This window comes from Rhinolophus ferrumequinum, chromosome 8 (genome assembly GCF_004115265.2).
Source record: "Rhinolophus ferrumequinum isolate MPI-CBG mRhiFer1 chromosome 8, mRhiFer1_v1.p, whole genome shotgun sequence".
Taxonomy (NCBI): domain Eukaryota; kingdom Metazoa; phylum Chordata; class Mammalia; order Chiroptera; family Rhinolophidae; genus Rhinolophus; species Rhinolophus ferrumequinum.
In genome coordinates this window covers 34,121,249-34,138,489 of record NC_046291.1, presented here as the reverse complement: position 1 = coordinate 34,138,489, position 17,241 = coordinate 34,121,249, and the positions used below count along the sequence as shown (strand labels likewise).

General features: G+C 38.4%; 1 protein-coding gene and 1 long non-coding RNA gene across 8 annotated transcripts in view; one reads left to right on the top strand and one right to left on the bottom strand.

Annotated features, from left to right (window-relative positions):
* The window catches only part of HECW2 (HECT, C2 and WW domain containing E3 ubiquitin protein ligase 2), a 338,340-nt gene that overhangs the window by 19,717 nt on the left and 301,382 nt on the right, over positions 1-17,241 (bottom strand). For all 7 annotated transcript variants that reach the window (XM_033112086.1, XM_033112085.1, XM_033112082.1 and 4 more), the window contains 5 exons: positions 7,762-7,914; positions 5,917-6,015; positions 2,458-2,587; positions 1,289-1,435; positions 511-625 (listed from right to left, as the gene is read on the bottom strand). In XM_033112086.1, coding sequence (XP_032967977.1) covers positions 511-625; positions 1,289-1,435; positions 2,458-2,587; positions 5,917-6,015; positions 7,762-7,914 — 644 coding nt within the window. The remainder of the gene's footprint in view (positions 1-510; positions 626-1,288; positions 1,436-2,457; positions 2,588-5,916; positions 6,016-7,761; positions 7,915-17,241) is intronic.
* LOC117025833 (uncharacterized) lies at positions 11,901-17,165 on the top strand. Its single transcript, XR_004423662.1, has 3 exons — positions 11,901-12,469; positions 14,478-14,549; positions 16,553-17,165. It is a non-coding gene; the product is annotated as an uncharacterized LOC117025833 (long non-coding RNA).

The following is a 17,241-nucleotide window of genomic DNA, read 5'->3' as shown; positions in this document are numbered from 1 at the left end:
TAATGTTATGAATTTAGAAGGGCTTGTTCAATAAACTTCTTGAATTTTGAGAAGCATGTCTTAATGCATTCATGTGTTTCAACTGTGAATTCCAACTAGTAAGTAATTCAATGAAATGCAGGAAAACTGTGTGTGCTCACCAGGAAGCTCAGAGGGTGTGCCTCTTCAAGTTTTAGAATGAAGATAGAATAGGTGGAGTGTGACTCGTGGTGCTTCACTACCAACAGCATAAAACAATTAATTAGTGTTCTATGGTCACATTTCTTCACCAACAATTAAGTGTTATGACATGCTTAGATGCAGTGTAAACAGTTCTTCCTCCACTTGACAGATGAGGTAACTAGGAAAAGAAGGGACTGTACCTTGCTCACGGTCTCACAGGAGACTGCATCAGACCTACGATTAGAGTGCAAGTGTTTTTGCCTGCCTTCGATTCAGACCAGCATGCGAACCATTTGCCTGTCTTTAATTTCAAATTTAAAATCCAGCCACCTATACATTAAATTTCACCTCCTCTATATTCTGTGTTGTTTCTCCAATCACTCAGGTCTATTTCAGCTGTGCCTGCGATGACCAGTTCTAGCTCTCTTGCATCAAAAACAGATACCAGCCTGGCATCCACCACCTATGGAATAAAAAGAACACAGGGTATGGTGTAAGAACCGAGAGAAATCTCAGCTATAATAAAGCCTCATCAGAAAAGGAGGGCATAAGAAGTTTTGGGAATACTATGGATATACTCTGTGTAGGTACTTTAAAAACTATAAAGCTCTCCCCAAATATAAGGTATTTTTAGTACAAGGTTGATGAGATTTTTCTCAACATAGTTTTTACTTTGTAATTGAGCACTGATTAATCCAGTTTATTTTTCTCTTTTGAAAAAGATCCAGTGCTCCTATAAGAAGTCATATGGAATTCTTGTACATATCATTCAGACTCTTAGATACAGTCACTTCCCATATCAAGCATGAGATATGATTACCCGTATCTAAGCATGAGTAAGACATACGACTTCAATGTTATCAGTGGTCATTAAATTGTCAATTTGAATTCAGGTCATTTTATTTCAGTGATGTCTTGTAACAGAGAGGAAACATATAGGAAAAATACTGGAGGGTTTTTTGTGTTCTTGAAACGTATAGGAAAAAAAATGGACATTATAAATTGGAAGAGTACCAATAAATACAGAAGGAAAATGGGAATACAGCATGCAGAGAAAGTACAGTAAGAAGGACTGTGGTATCATTGATATCAGACTACAAAACCCCCTCCTGCTGACGGTCTTTACCTCATAGAAGCCGCGCACTAAGCTCTCTGTTTGTTGCACAACACCCCTCTCAATTCTCCATTTCACCATCCTCTCGATATACTCCTTCTTGTTCTTCTCTGTGACTGGGATATTGGCACCCCCTGGTTTTAATTCTCGTTCGGTAATCTGAGATTAAAAAACCAAAGGACCAACCATAAAGCAACACTCTTGAGGTATAAGAACACTGCTACCAATGAGCGGAAATCAGCTGCCTACTGGTCCCTGCCCTGGCCCGGGACTCATCCCACAAGCATGTCGTGAGGCGTCAGCAATGGAGCCCAGCACACACCGGTGTTCAGTAAAAACTGGGCATTGAGCGAATATCTGAAAGCCTCACTGATTAAAATATAAATATTGAAAGTGCTGAAGGTTAAGTTTTAAATCTTGACTAGACAGATAGCCTTTTAACTGAGAATCAATTGGCTCCAGATTCTGGCCCACTGCTATTTGAATGTTGAACAAAAACACATATCCACAAATTCCTTTAGGGTTCAGAATCAACAACATATACAAAGTCTATATTTAAGTAAAAATTTGCTTTAAGGAAACAGGATTACAATCCAGTGAATATTAAATTGAGAACTTCTTTTACAAAACACGAAATTCAGAAAACCAGCTAAACATTAATTTCTAAATAAGAATATTACTTGTGAACCAGTATACAATTTCTGAAAGAAATCTTTTAACCACTAACGCTTCCACTAACCCTAAAAAGTCAAGATGTTTTCAAACCTGCATCAAAATATTATTTATTCCCACAGTTTCAAAACAACCCATTTCAGTTCTGAAATATGAATGAGAGATGAGAGTTAAAAATAAATGCCAACGAAGAATTTAATATTCAACTCTGGGATAGCATGGACTTTTAAAAACTGTATTTTATACAAGCCCATTCTGATATCTTATGTGGATACTTTAGTTAGAAATAAAAAGATGCTTACAACACACAAATAGTTATCTCAATCTGTAATTCAGAACATCTTAATCTGCAGCTGACATTAGATATATAACCAAGATTATTTAAGTGCACACAAAACTGGGTTTAAACCACCCAACAAGCTTATGGATCTTAGCCACTGAATTAATTCTTCACCAACCAATAGCCTTCAATTATTACACGTAGTCACCAGTTATTCACATACACAGACCTGCCCAAAAACTTCTTCATTCACAGTAAACGTGAGGTCCAGGATGTCATGGATATCATTGTCTTTCATCCACTGCAGGCTCTGGTGGAACTCTTCATCAAGGTATTCTAGGTCACTCAGGTCACACAGACTAAGATGACAAATAGACAGAAATAAATATGCGGGCACAGTTATTAGCAAAAACCCAGAGTCATGAGGAAAAATAGCTAAGAATAAAAAACAAGAACAGATCACCTAAATAGTCAGTGATTTCTGAAATGTTCCTAATCAAACTCAATAATCAAACCAGTGAAATAATTCAGAAATTTGGTATAAAATTTTGAAATCCTGGATATATATAAAGTTCCTTAGGAATTACTCAGTCTGTCCTTTTTTTCAGAGACACATAACTAGAGGTGCAAAGAGTGGCTGCCACTTGCACAGTCACCCACAATTAATTCCAGAGCAGGAACTAGAACTTGGGCTGATAACTTGGGTCCAGTATTTTTTTGGCTATGGTATACTACCTTAAAATATTGTTCTCCTCATTAAAAATTCTTTGTATGTTTCTATACTTTACCCTTTTCCCCTGAAGACTAGATTCTGTGACCCACATTCACATACTTCCCTTTTTTCCATGATTCTGAAAATAGGAAGCCACCCAATCTCTCTACAATTATAATTTTCTATATTTATCTCCTTTTTTTCCTTGCTAAATGAGGATCTATGTAAGGTGGAGTTACTATGATACAGGTGTAAGACGGTAACAATTGATTTGCTTTAGTTGTTTTGAAATTTCCATCCATCAGCCTAATTTCAAAGGTCATTTTGTTTGGTCTAGACATTTATTAGGCATCAAGGATGTGCCAGACATCTTAATGGCTACTTGATAAACACTTACTGCCCTGAAGGAGCGTAATGTAATGGTCTAGTTGGGGAGATCGGTACACAAATAGATAAGTTAATATAAGGGGAGAAGTGATAGCCTAGGGTGGGTAACACTTACAATTTGCGAACTATTTTTATAGGTATGTTAGACTCTAATTAGAAAATAAAGATAAAGTAGATATAGGAAGCTCTCATAGCAAACATGAAGGCCATTTACTTTGACTTGGCGATTTAGGAAAAGCTTTTTGGAGTAGATAATACCTAAATTAAATTTTGCAGGATGTTTAAAAGCTAGAGAGGTAAAGGGGAATGGATGAAAAGAAGGAGAAGGGGAAAAGAAAAGAAGAAAACAACCTGAACCAACCACAAAGGCGTGGAATTTGCAGACTGCTTCAAGCAAATTGGCAGGACCGGAGAGTTAACCACAAGACCAGAGAGTTAACCAGAGATTGACGCAGGGAAGGTCGCTGGGAGCAGGCTTTGAATGTCATACAAAGATGATTCGGAATGAATAAAAGGTGTTAAGACAGGGAATCACATGATCAGATGTGAGATATGATTTTAAATTGTTTCTCTGGACGCTGCAGTGCGGAGGATTACTTAAATGGGGGGGGGCATTGTTATCAGAGGGTGATCAATTTACAGAGCACCACGGTCATCTGGATGAGATACAGGTTTTAATCAAGGCCCTCATTAGTAAGGATGGTGAGGAAACGATGAATTTCAAAATTATTTAGGAGGCTAATGTGGAAATTAGTAAATGGTTTTATTGAGGGGTATAAAGGAGGATATCTAAAATAGAGGTGGCAAATTAGCTCACGTTGCAAGCCAACTCTGAGGAATTGCCAGTCTTGGGGGCTGTAAGTTAAAAGAATTCCAGAGGCCACAACAAGTTCAGCAGGAAAAAATACTATAAATGATTTGTGAACTATATCATGGGAACAGCATGGGAGGTGGGAAAGAGTAGAACATTTGTTGTGTGTTTGCCACCCCTGTTTGAGGGTGACTCCTGACATCTGACCAGAGTGAGCTGAGAATACTGGGATCATGAACTGTGACTGAGCACAGGGGAGAAAATTGATGAGTTTTGTTTTAACCCTGTGGATTTGAGTTGCCTGTGAGATACGCAAGTGAAGATATTTAACGGAATGGTGACCACTTGAGCCTACAAGTCAAGAGAGATCAAAACCGAGGGTCCAGATTTGAGAGTTAGTAGGAGATGAAACAGATGAAGAGATTTCCCCATGACAACACATGGAGAAAGAACATAAGGGAGAGAGGCGCAAGAATGAAAACTTCAGGAACATGGAGGTTTAAGGGAAAAATCAGAGGAGAAGCCCACAAAGGAAACATAAAAATCAAAGGAGAAAAGGGAGAGGACAGAGTCATGGATGCTATAGAGGAAAGACTGAAGATAAATGGGTGGGGGTGGGGGTGGTCAACAGTATCAAAAGCAGCAGAATGGTCCATTAAATATAAGAACTAAAAAATATTCTTTAAAAGCTTCCATAGGTTGCTGGTGGAAAAGATGTCAGGCTAAAGTGTGTTGAGGGTGTATCAACAGTTGGTATATAGACTACTCTTTCAGGAAAGTTAAATGAGGAGGTAAGAGATAAGGCAATGAAATGGGAAGATGCAAAATGGGCCAGGGGGAACCAGAGACACAGATGCCCAGTGCCCAGGTGCCTGGGGCTTCATCTGTCCAGATACCAAAAGGAGGATGGCAAAAGTTTTCCTACTGACCCTCTTAAGAGCCCATTAGAAATACTTTGGTTTTATTTGAGATCTAGGCTGTCATTTTCCAGAAAGCAGGTACACGGCCTCACTTAGGGACAGAGCTGCACAGAACCAAGACATCCTTCGGTGTTTTTTATTGCAAGTTTGAGCCACTACCCCCACAGACAGTTGCCTTCTCCTGTTCAGCCTTGTAAATTACTACTGATTGCAGGGCAGAAACTGTTTGCTCTACATTTTGCAATAATTGCAGTCCTTCATTGTGATAACAATGAATAAAAGTTCTGTGAATGCTAAATTTTCATCTGCCATCATAAATTACTGCCTTGCATGTAGGGAGTTCTCAAGAAAACTATGGGACTGCCCACCTCAAACAAACAGACAGACCAACAAACAAAATAAGACAAAAGGAGAATGAAGATATGAACCAAGAGTAAGCAGTTAAAAGTCTGCATGAAGCAAAATATAAAGTGCATCTCATAAAGGATGGGGACTGTGTGAGTCACCAAGGCTAACCCACAACTATTCTATTAATAATCGGCATTAATACCACAGGAATTCCAGTGCTGTAGTTCAAGTGCAATTGTTTTCAAGAGACATGTGTTGCAACACATAAGAATAAATTATTTGGAGTAGAGTGAAACTAAGACTTTGGAGGCGAGATAGGATGACAGGATTAGAAACAGGAAAAACACAGCGACTGAATTTGAAGCTGTATTTGTTTCAGAAATCTAAACCACTATTAACTTTAATAACAACAGATTTGACGTAGTGAGCAGATAAATGACATTGACATTTCAATAAAGGAAATATTGCATTCTTACATGCTAATTATACAAGCAATAAAAATACTCTTACATTCTGAGAAGAGCCTTATAAAAGGGCCGTGTGAAGAAGGCATCCAACAAATACTGGTGTATTAGTGCAAGACCAAGGATCCTACCGCTGAACCGGAACCTGTGAAGGAAAAGCATGAGATTGCTTACACATCATGGAGCAGTTTCTAGAATGCCTCCCAGCTCTAACCATCCAAGTTTGTCCAAGATTAATTGCCTTCTAGATCCATGAGAGTCTGTGTGCACTGTAGGCTATGTCTTCATTAGGCCAATATTCATAACCACCTGTTGAAGACATCTCTTTCACTCTGATATTTAGAGAGATACTGTTCCACCTTCACTCTGTGCCAATAGTGTCCACTATGTAGCATCCACATGGCCATCATGAATTCCCTGTGAGCATGTCAGTGAAATTTCCCCAAACCACTCCTAAGGGACGTTGACAGAATGAGACCTGTGGTGGTGGGGAAATAATTCTCCTTCTAGTTTTCTTGCATGAATAGTAGCAGGATTTCTCTAAGACAAACCCAGTAGCAATTCCCTTTTGAGGAAAAGCCCAATCTCACAGTGAGAAAGTTCCTATCCCTAGTCTCTCTCAAACCCCACTGCTGTTGATAATTGTCACCATCGAAGAATTATGCATGTGGACATTTGGGGGAGTTTCCTCATGGGACATTCTGTTCTCTAAAATTTCAAGATTCAATTCTACTCTGAATCACTTTGGAAACTTTATTAAATATATCTGTCATGACTGGATTTGCTCACTGAGATGTACACTTATTTTCTCTTTCAAAAGTACTCAAGTTTCTAGCTCTTCAAAAGTCTAATGCCTTCCAAAAGTGTAAACCCACACTGAGGTTCATACAGTCCATTTGTAATCTTAGTATTAGGCAGCCATTTTAAGATTAATGTCCAGCAGCTTTGTTTTTCTTTATTTCCACTTATGCTAGCATAACTGCAATAGCTACCATTGGGAGGACTCCAAATCACAGAGAAACGGAAGTTAATTTGAAGAATAAGTCCTAAAAGTTATGCCCTCCACCCACCAATATTAACCTCATGACTCAAAGAAACTTTTTCATGAGTCCTACTCGTATTCTTTTTTTGTTTTGTTTTTGTTACTATCAGTGAAAGTGAACAGAAACAAGCAAATGGAGGTTATAAAACTGAAGTGTATAAATGCAGGGATTTAAAAAAATGTAAGAACATTTGGTAAGAGTGAATTTGGGGATTTTCAGAATAAATAATCCCCAGAGAGGAATCCTATACCAGTTTTCCTTGATGGTTTTGTGTGAGAAATTTAAAAAGGGGCAATCCCTGGCTAAACTTCAAATGGCTAACAGGGAAAGTGGCCCTTCTTCCAGGGTTCTTTTCTACCATCCCTCCCTGCAGGTCACCCCATCCTCCCTCCCTCCAACTAGGACACCATGGTCACCTCAGCCACATACCAGGTGCTCTGCCCTTCCACCAGTGTTAGACACTTCCTCAAGGGCTGCTCTAGAAGATGCCTGACCTCTGGGTCAGGATTTTCCCTTACCCACCCTCCCTCCACCCCAGAGCTCAGAGATGCACAAGGAGCAGAGAGGGCCTTAGAGACCTAACATCATCCATAACCTTCTTTGAATGGGAAAACATTTTGAATTCTACCCATCTCAGTTAAAATGGGTCTTATGGAACATAATCTATTCTTACCTTGGAGACTGCCTGTATATATAATTTGACAACAAAAACAAGAGTAAAATAAGATATTTAATTGAAAATAAGATTTTCTCCAAGGAAAAATATGTTAAAAGAAATGTGGATTCCTATAAACATTAATACCATAGAAAATCAACAGAAGAAAAGTGTTGGGAATAAACTTACTTACCATTCATGGTGATTGTCTACAAAAGCAGACATGGGACTTATTTGTACTGTGTATGTGTCATTGGCTGAATACTCAAATAAGCCATAATATGGGTTAAAGAGTTCTCTGGACACCAGGAAGAAAAACTCTCTGGAAGGTCCACTGTAATCCAGCCTTTAAAAAATCCACAAAAAGAACAACTAGTTATCATATGCATATATAGTACAGTAGAGGAGTTTACAATAAATAAATATATATATATATACACACACATATACATACATACATATATATATATATATATATCACATTTTTTAGAGCTCAACTTTCTATAGAACACTGATTACAATCTAACTGTCCCCATTCCAAAATTGTTCAAAACAAATTGAACAATTGTGATTCTTGATCTCATCCATGTCTTGACCCAGAATAGTGAAATGGACATTTCGTATGGAGAATATCCAAAACATATCAGATAATGGATAAAGCAGCAGGCAATATGCTAATAATTTGATTGCATAAATATATATATATATATATAAAGATAAATATTTCAAATGTCTGGAGTGAGGTTATAAGGAAAAGGAGTACAGTGGGAACGCTTTATTTAAACAGGACAAAACCAGAGGGTGTCAGCTATCTACATCCACGGGACATGGAGTCCTCATGGATTTCTGAAACATTTTTAAATGGGGGAAGAAAGAGACTTCAGTGAATCAGTGAGAGACTATTATAGATACAAGGCCCCCTAGGGAGATCAGAGGCAAAAAAAAAATAACAATGGAATGATAGGGTCCAAGTGAAAACTTTAAATTATAAAACTCCAAGGAAAATTATAGACAAGAAAAATGTGGGTATCTAAAGATTCCTAAGGAAACTATTTGGAGAAGAGGCTGAAACTCTAGCACCTGAACTCCAATGGAAATTCCATTTTACTTACAAAGACATCAGGGTCAAAGTGAAGTATGAGAACTGATTGTGTTAGGTTTGAGGAATGACAAGTGGCCAACGATGCTGAGAGCAAAAACTGCAGTACAGGAGTTTACAATAAAGCAATTTGATACGTTAAATTTAAAATGAAAAGTATAAAGGATATCTACCCTATGATAAATGTTTACACATGGGTTCAAGGACAGGAAGGAACGCAGAAAGGGGAATAAAAGCAATGGGTAAGATGGGGTGTAGGATTTTACAAGACATTGTTCACGCTATATTTTTTCCTCTTATGAAATTTCCTTCATGGATGGATGTATATATGTATATATGTATGTGTGTATATATATATACACACATACATATATACCTATATATATTTTTATTAAAAAATCATCTGAGTCTCCATCTAGGTTGTGTGATGGAGAAAAGGATCCTATTATGGGTAGAAGATCGAGTTGGGAGACTAGTAAGAAAAATAAAATGGCTTTTATATGTTTTAGTTGAGAATGTAATAGAATTTATTTAGAATAGACTTCAGCCATTCATATACTACTTCCTCAATTTTTGCCATATCTGAATATATACACTTACCATTTTTCATTTATTTAATCAACTTTTCAAAAAGCATTGAAACTTTGCTTTTTCAATGTAGTCTTGTCTCACACAATATTTACAAAATTATGATAGGCTAGCTTTATGTTATTAATACACATGAAAAGAAATACATAAATATTAAAATAGAAAATGTCAGTCTGTGCAATAGGTAAAACCATCTCTCACATGACCTGCCCATTCTGCACTTTGGGGGATGCAAATGTAGACTGACAGGAAACCCATGTGCGCAGAAAAATGCAAATATATCAGACAGTCAGCCCAAAGAGGCCGTAAGGTGACATGATGAAACTGCCCTCAGGGGCAGCTGAATATAATGTGGTTAGCCGGTGGCCACCAGGATCACTGGGACTATGCTTAGATTACCCTGGGGACGCCCCAAGCAGCACTCTGGCTGCCTCCCAGGTGCAAGGATGCAGACTGCACCTCCCCATGCCAAGACCAAGGCCGCCTCCGGTGGCTTCCTCCCACTGCCCTAGTTCTGGTCTCTGACGCCAGCAAGGACAAGTAGAATACTTCTTCCACTTGAAAATTCCTAACATGCTTAGAGGCTTTCTTTCATCAAATAGTTGAGTGTCTATTATGTTTTGGGGACTAATCTAGATGCTAAAGGTATACAATGTTTTAAAAAGTCATTTTCTATAAGAACTCCTATGTCTAGCAATTGCCGTATCCCTGGTGTCTGCCCTTTCCTGCTGCCTTCCCCATTCCTGAACGTAGCCATTTCTTTCAACCTACTCTCAAGGAAGAGTTGGGAATTCCCTCGCTACCCTGGTTTCTCAGGTCTCGACACTCTCCAGGATGTTAAAGTCTGATCTAAGGGGTGGTGTCTTAATACTGGTCACACTTCGAGGTGTGGTCTCATCAGCAGGGAGCTTAGAAAGAGCTCTTGTCCTCTCTTACTACTTTTTCCCCACTAATGCAGCTTAAAATCACCCTGCCTTTCGGAGCTGTCACTTTATTGACTTATACTGAGCTAGTCACCTGTGCTGCTTTAACTCAGGATTCTCCCATTCTGTCTGCATGTCACTGGATCTTTTTAAAACCTAAGTACTAGAAATTCCCTAAGAAATTTCACTTTGTGAAATTTAGTCCATGATTCCAGTCTACCCAGATCCCTGTAGATGCAAAATATCTCTAAATTTCCTATAGATGGTGAATTTCATTGACTAGAAAAAAAGATTTTTTTTAAATGTTGTTTATAGAGTGGGGTTGGCAAAGTATAGCCTGTAGGCCAAATCTGGTCCACCCCCAGCTTTGTAAATAGTTTCACTGGCACACAGCCATGCCTATTTGTTTATGTGTTGTCTGTGGCTGCTTTTCTGCTACGATGACGGAGTTGAGTATGTGGGACAGGGAACGTACGGCCTGCAAAGCCTGAAATAGTTACTATCTGTCCCTTCACAGAACAAGTTGGCCACTCCTGTTATAAGACAGTGGTAAGAAAATGTGATTTTATTAAAATACCTGGCTTACTATAAATCCTCTTCTTTAGTAAAGATACCTTCAAGGAAATATAAAGTGACTATAATATCCTAGGGTACATGCAACCTCAAGGAGTGGTCACAACTAAGTATGAGACCGTGAATTAGTGGTCCTAGCTTTGCAGGGGTTTTCAAAGACAAAATCCAGGCACTAGATGGTAAGGGTCACAGACAGCTGAAACATGAGCCAAATATTTTATGAGTCAGTTTGCTTACAAAGAAACGACTGGTATAAGTAAAATGGATTTTTTAGCGGCTTAAAATTAAACTGTGGAATTCAGTTAGAAATAGCAGGTTTTCTTTGAGCTTCAACTCTCAGTGCTTTAGTGACACTGCATTTACCCGAGTGTATTATAATTATGTTTGTGTGTCTGCTTCGCCTATACATGTATCTAGACTGTAACCATACTGAGGACCCGGACCATGTCTTTCTCATTTCTGTATTCCACATACTTAGCCTGATACACCATAGAAGCTCCACATATACTGTGGAATCAAGGAGTGGAGCTCTCTGGTGCTCTCTAAAGAAAATCAACATAATTTACATTATTTGACATTCAGCAGAGTGAATAACTTTGCACAAGTTTGCCTTCAGGCGATATACTGATTCAATGATATTCATAGGTTATGCCAATCTCAAAACGACAATTCAATTTGCAAATATTTGTCAGAAATCACTCAAATGAATTATGCTTAGAGAGCTTGATGCTTGTCATTTCCAGGTCTAGTGTCTTCTAATATGGTAAAGTTTCGTAGAAAAACAAACCTCATTGATTGGTTCCTTTATTATGATAATAGCTGACTCTGGCTAATGACAACATGAATGTTCCCCGAGGAGTTAAATTGAAAAGTAAAACTCCTTTCTTCCCAAGAGAACAAAGCTAGCAGTTCCTCTAGGAGGAAAATGTATCTTCCTCAACTGCCCAGGTTTTTATCCGCTGTTTCTTAACTCTAGCAGCACTGATGGAGGCACTCTAAAGCCAAGAAAGTTTTTAAAGTTTGATTTGATTACGATGCAAAACTTAGAACTGTGTATCTGACAGCAGGTTGTAGGCTACAAATTACATACGTCTATCTCATTCAATCAGACATGTCCCAGCAGGGCACTTCGTGCGTGTGCTTTCTGTAATGCCTTAGCAACCTCATCCATATAAATAGTTAATATGACTCATATCACGGGGATCGTTTGTTACATTCCTGTTTTGCCAGTTAGGTTGGTTCTACAGCTAAAGGCTTGGCATGGAAATACAGAAACTCCGGACAACGGGTGTGTACCACACAACAGCTGCATCTGAGGGCACTTCGGAATAAGCACAGATGTCTTTTGGGTGGCAATGCAGTTCTGAGCCTCATGAAGCGCTGATAAAGCATTTTAAACATCATCACGTTACTGGGCGGACACTGCCGGACTTATTAGTGGCAGCCAATATTTACTAAAATAATTTTAGTCTCCTCTTTCTTATTTTCAACTAAAAGTTACTGAAAACAAAGTATTCCAATGGAAGTAGACTCTAAAATGAAAGAAGATGACGGCATTGGGAAGTCACATCACCATTTCCTACAAGTTTTCTGGAAGACAGAAAGTTTTGCTTTTTAATAAGTCAGTTCAACACACGTGGCGTATGCACCTGCTGATTCACCCTCAAATATTTATAGCAGCAAGCATCAGTTCTTCAGCACTTAAGAAGGCCTCAAAGGTGAGTAAGGAATTTTGTGAGCAATTAATAAGACATGCAAAGTTTTACATGGTGAGATACCAAGCCTAAGCCTAGATACAAAACACCCTTCTTCAGCAAGGTTTGGGTTACTTCGGTTATGTTGCAAATCTCTCTTTTTGGAAGAAATTAAGTAGCACCATAAAGTTTACCTTGAAACTTTACAGATTTCTGAGGAAAAAATGTGAAGCTCAGGATCCTAAACAACTTCTAGTAAGGATTAGACCAGTCAGTAAGAACTGCTGCTTATTTTATAAGCAGAGACACAAGAAACCGGTTTTGAATCTCATCCTCCCTAGTTGTGTTAATTTGCCTGTATCGAGAGAAAGATCACAAAAAGAGCTCATCTGTTCTTAACTCCCCTCCCCAAATAAAACTGTTTGTACACATCTCCTCCCTAGGCTAAGTGTGGCTTTGCAAGACAGATGATTGACGTCATATAGATGGCGCCTTACATATAATGAACCCTTTCTTTCTTAAAGAAAGGTGCCTTTTACAGATTGGCCATGGAGGAAAAAAAAAAGAGGCGAGACAGTGTAAACATCCTCTCTTTAGTTACGCCATTATTTCCTCACTTTTGGGTACTAAGAAATTAATGGCCCGGGATGCCTTATCGGACAGAACACAATAGCCTACCTAGCTAACTTCTGACATCACATAAGCTTTGCTGGGACTCATAATTCAGAAGAAAATGACGTTCTGGAGACAATGTAGTGTTCCACTGACCCCTTCCTAAAGAAGCAACTTCTAGGCAGACAGAAGCCCAACAGAAAGAGACAACCACAGCATGCAATTTCCTACCACATTCAGTCAAGATGACTCAGTTTCCAGCCATTCCACCACTGCCGACCTCCACTCCTCCCCACTTTGCAAGAACGGATAACCAACTTAAGTTGGGTAGAAATTTTAATACTAGAGCAAAACCTCCAGCTCTGACCAAATTAAATCACAATGGTTTGCTTAGAAACTACTTACTTTTTGTAAAATGCCAAGAATAACATGAAGCATTATTTTAGCGAAGGAAAATACTTAACAAATGTCAACTAATATATTTGCATTAATAGGCTCTTGGATCTTTTTGTATTTTTTAATTGAATAGAGGCATCACCAATATTCTGGGATTAATTCTAGGTCACACAGAATTTGCAGCTACCCTGTAAATTTCTGACTAAAATTTTCCATCATTTTTCTTAACTTAGACCTTCCATTTCAGGAATAATCTATATATCATATTTCAGACATATGTAAAGAAACAGCTTAAAGCAGAGCTTAATGTCTCTCTGTGAATCTGCTAATTTACACCTTTTTGAAGTGTAGACAGATGCATTATTCTTAAAAACAAATCCCTTTCTTTTTATGCCCCAGCTAATCTATGGAAAATAAAGATCCTGATTATGACAAGTAGAAAGTATGATCAGTGAGATGGCATCACTAAGAGTCGCAAGTATTACTCCATCACAGATAGCATAACATGGAAATTAGCAGCCCCAAACAATACTCTCCATATACCAATATCCCTACTAATTTGGACTTCCCAATAGAACTAACTCTACCCATGTACTTATTACTCTACTGACCTCAAGGTCAGAAGAAAGTATACACATACCCCAAATTACTCTGGTGGCAGTCACTTATCAGACAACATGGAAATAGGAAAAGTCATTCAGGGAATCATTTCCCAAGTCTTCCCAAATCCTGACCATATGTTTTCTTTTAATAAATGTTTCATTTTGGAATAGTTTTTGATTTACAGAAAAGTTGCAAAGATAGTATGAGGAATTCTAGTATACCCCATACTCAGTTTCCCTCTTCTTAACATTGTACATTATCATAGTACATTTGTGACAATTAATAACCAACATTGATACACTATTTTTAACTAAAATCCATAGTTTATTCAGATTTCCTTAGTTTTTAACCTAATGTCCCTTTTCTGTCCCAGGATCCCACCCAAAATACCATTTTACATTTAACTGTCATGTTTCCTTAGGTTCCTTCTGGCTGTGACAGTTTCTCAGTCTCTTCTGATTTTTGATGACCTGGACAGTTTTAAGGAGTACTGGTAAGGCAGCTTGTAGGATGTCCCTCAATTTGGATTTATCTCACCCATTTCTTTTTTCACCCATAAACTGGCATTATGGGTTTTGGGGAGAAGGACAGTAGAAATAAACTGCCATTTTCATCACATCATATCAAGGGTACATACTGTTACTATTAATATGATACCCCACTGTTAATTTTAACCTTATTCACCTGGCTGAGTTTTTGTCAGGCATCTCCACTGTGGACTTCTTTTTCCCTCTTTCCACATATACTATTTGGAAGCAAGTCAGTAGATGCAACCCACAATTAAGGAATGGGGAATGATGCTGAATTATTTGGAAATCTTCTACATAGGAGATTTGTTTATCCTACTCCATTTATTTATTCATTCAATCGTGTATTTATATAAGTATAGGTATTTATTTTATACTTTGAGTTACAATCCAGAACTACTTTGTTATTTTGTTGCTCAAATTATGCCAGCTTTGGCCACTGGGTGCTCTGTCAGTCGGCTCTTGTGTCCCTCTGACATCCCCCAACATACTGGACTTTTTCAGCACTTCCTTACTTTCTGGCACTGCAAGATACTTCAGGCTTCTTCTTGTAGACTTTGTGGCCCAGTCCTAGAATCAGCCATTTCTTTAAGGAGCCCTCATTTCTTTCTGAAGAATGACATTAGAAACCAAGATCTGGGCCCTCGTGGTATATGTTTTACATATCTATTACTAGACTTCACACGAGGAACTTACAAAAGGACATATTTGGAGGGCATTGAAATTAATGATGGCAAAGTGACAGAAAACTTCCCGCTTCATTTTTATAGTTCCATAGAAAAATTAAGGTAGCTTTTCACTTTGGGCATTTATTATAATCAAGAGAGAAATGTTCTGGTCTTTACGTTTAATGTGATAGAATCGACATGTTGGAGAAGGTTTTTTCAGCAAGAGTACTGCTTTAATCTTTCAAAGCAGTATATGTATTTTCAATGTCTTAATAGCAAAATAAAGTCTATATCTAATCATCCATATGTATGATATTGGCATGATAAAGCCATGAGACCAGAAATTATCTGGCCCTATGCCAACTTCAGTAAGCCATATGCAGAGGGGCCTGATTAAGAGATTGTTCCTGATGGTTGAGGTCACACCTCAAAATATCCTCCCTCTTATTTTCCCTCTGGGGAAGCAGACAGGTGATAGAAGCAGGAAGCATTTGGATAGTGGCAATCAAATATAGAGATATCAAGCCCCACTCAACTTGGGCCTCCTCCAAACGGATGTCATCAGTCCAGATCATAGGGAGACGGCATTAGTATGATCAAGCATGATAAGCATCTGTTCTATTCAAACTTAAGTTCCAAGGCTCCTGTAGACTCTTCCTTACATCTCTGAGATCTCAACAGACTGTGGTCCAACAATGAAGGAAGGCAGCTGGAGTTCTGGGGGAGGAAAAGTATTCTCGTCCAAACCAGACTGACTATGTCAGGAAATATTTGGCATCCTATGCATACCCGTGATCAGGCTAAAAGCATTTGCCTTCATTTTCAATTGGGCACCTGCATCTTTAAGCCAATTAACATAAGCTAGAAGTTCGTCCATTAAGGCAAGTTAGCAGTGAAAAGCTCAAGTCTCAGTTAAGCTTCTGCTCAAACTTTTGTCACATCATATTGTTTTCCCATGTAATATTTTGCTTTAGTCTAGTCACAGCTGGGAGACAATACAACAGTGTATGTGAAGAACAGAAATTATCAGGCACTAGTCCAAGAGCAGATGAAAGACTAAGACCTAGTTGTGAATCTCAGTTTTGCTATTATCCAATTCTGTTAGCATACGCAAGTTATTTTATACTTTGAAGCCTCCATTTTATGAACAATATACCGAATGGTTAATTTTGTTACTGCTAATACACTTTATTCTTGGGCATGACCAAGAAGGGTGGCCTTAAAATAATCCAAATCAACAGAATCAAGGAGAAGACAACCAGAGTTCCAGCACTGTGTGGTATTTTTTTAATTCTCTCTAGTGGTGGCTGGGATATACAGAAGGTGCTGAAACTCGAAACCTTGACCTGAAATGAGGAAAGAGGAAGATGTCTGGAACAGATGAGAGCTGTCATCTTCTCAAGCGTTATATAACAACTGTTACGTTTATTCAGATGCAATACGCACCATGTGGGAGTCTTCACTCTTTCATTTCCTAACCCTTATCTATATAAGCACACTCATGGAAGAGTCATACAAGGTTGGAGACGTTGGTCTATGGCAGGTAGTTATTTTGGTAGGTGTGCTGCCATCCGTAAAGGAGAGAAGAACTGGGGACAGAAAAATAAGAACCAAGCCCCTAGAGTTATTGCTGGGGAGGCTTCCTGGAAGGCTAGCAGAATTCTGATTTGTGATTCTGAAACTGAGTTTATTGAACAGGTTAAGTATGTTCTACTTAGCACCCCAGTGCAGATAACAAGGTCACAGATGCTAAATGCAATTCCTTGTTTTGTGCTCCTCAAAGCCCACTTTTCCCCTTTAAGTGAAAGGGAGTTACAGAGAGGAAACACTAAACCAAACTTCTGCTCTCAAAAATGATCTATAGTTACAAGTTCGTACCAAAGAAATTCTATGTCAAATGATTTAAAAACCAGAGAGAACCTTAAAAAAAAAAAAAAAAAAAAAAGCCGAGAGGTTTAAGTGTATGAGAACGGCATTTCCTGCCAGAAGG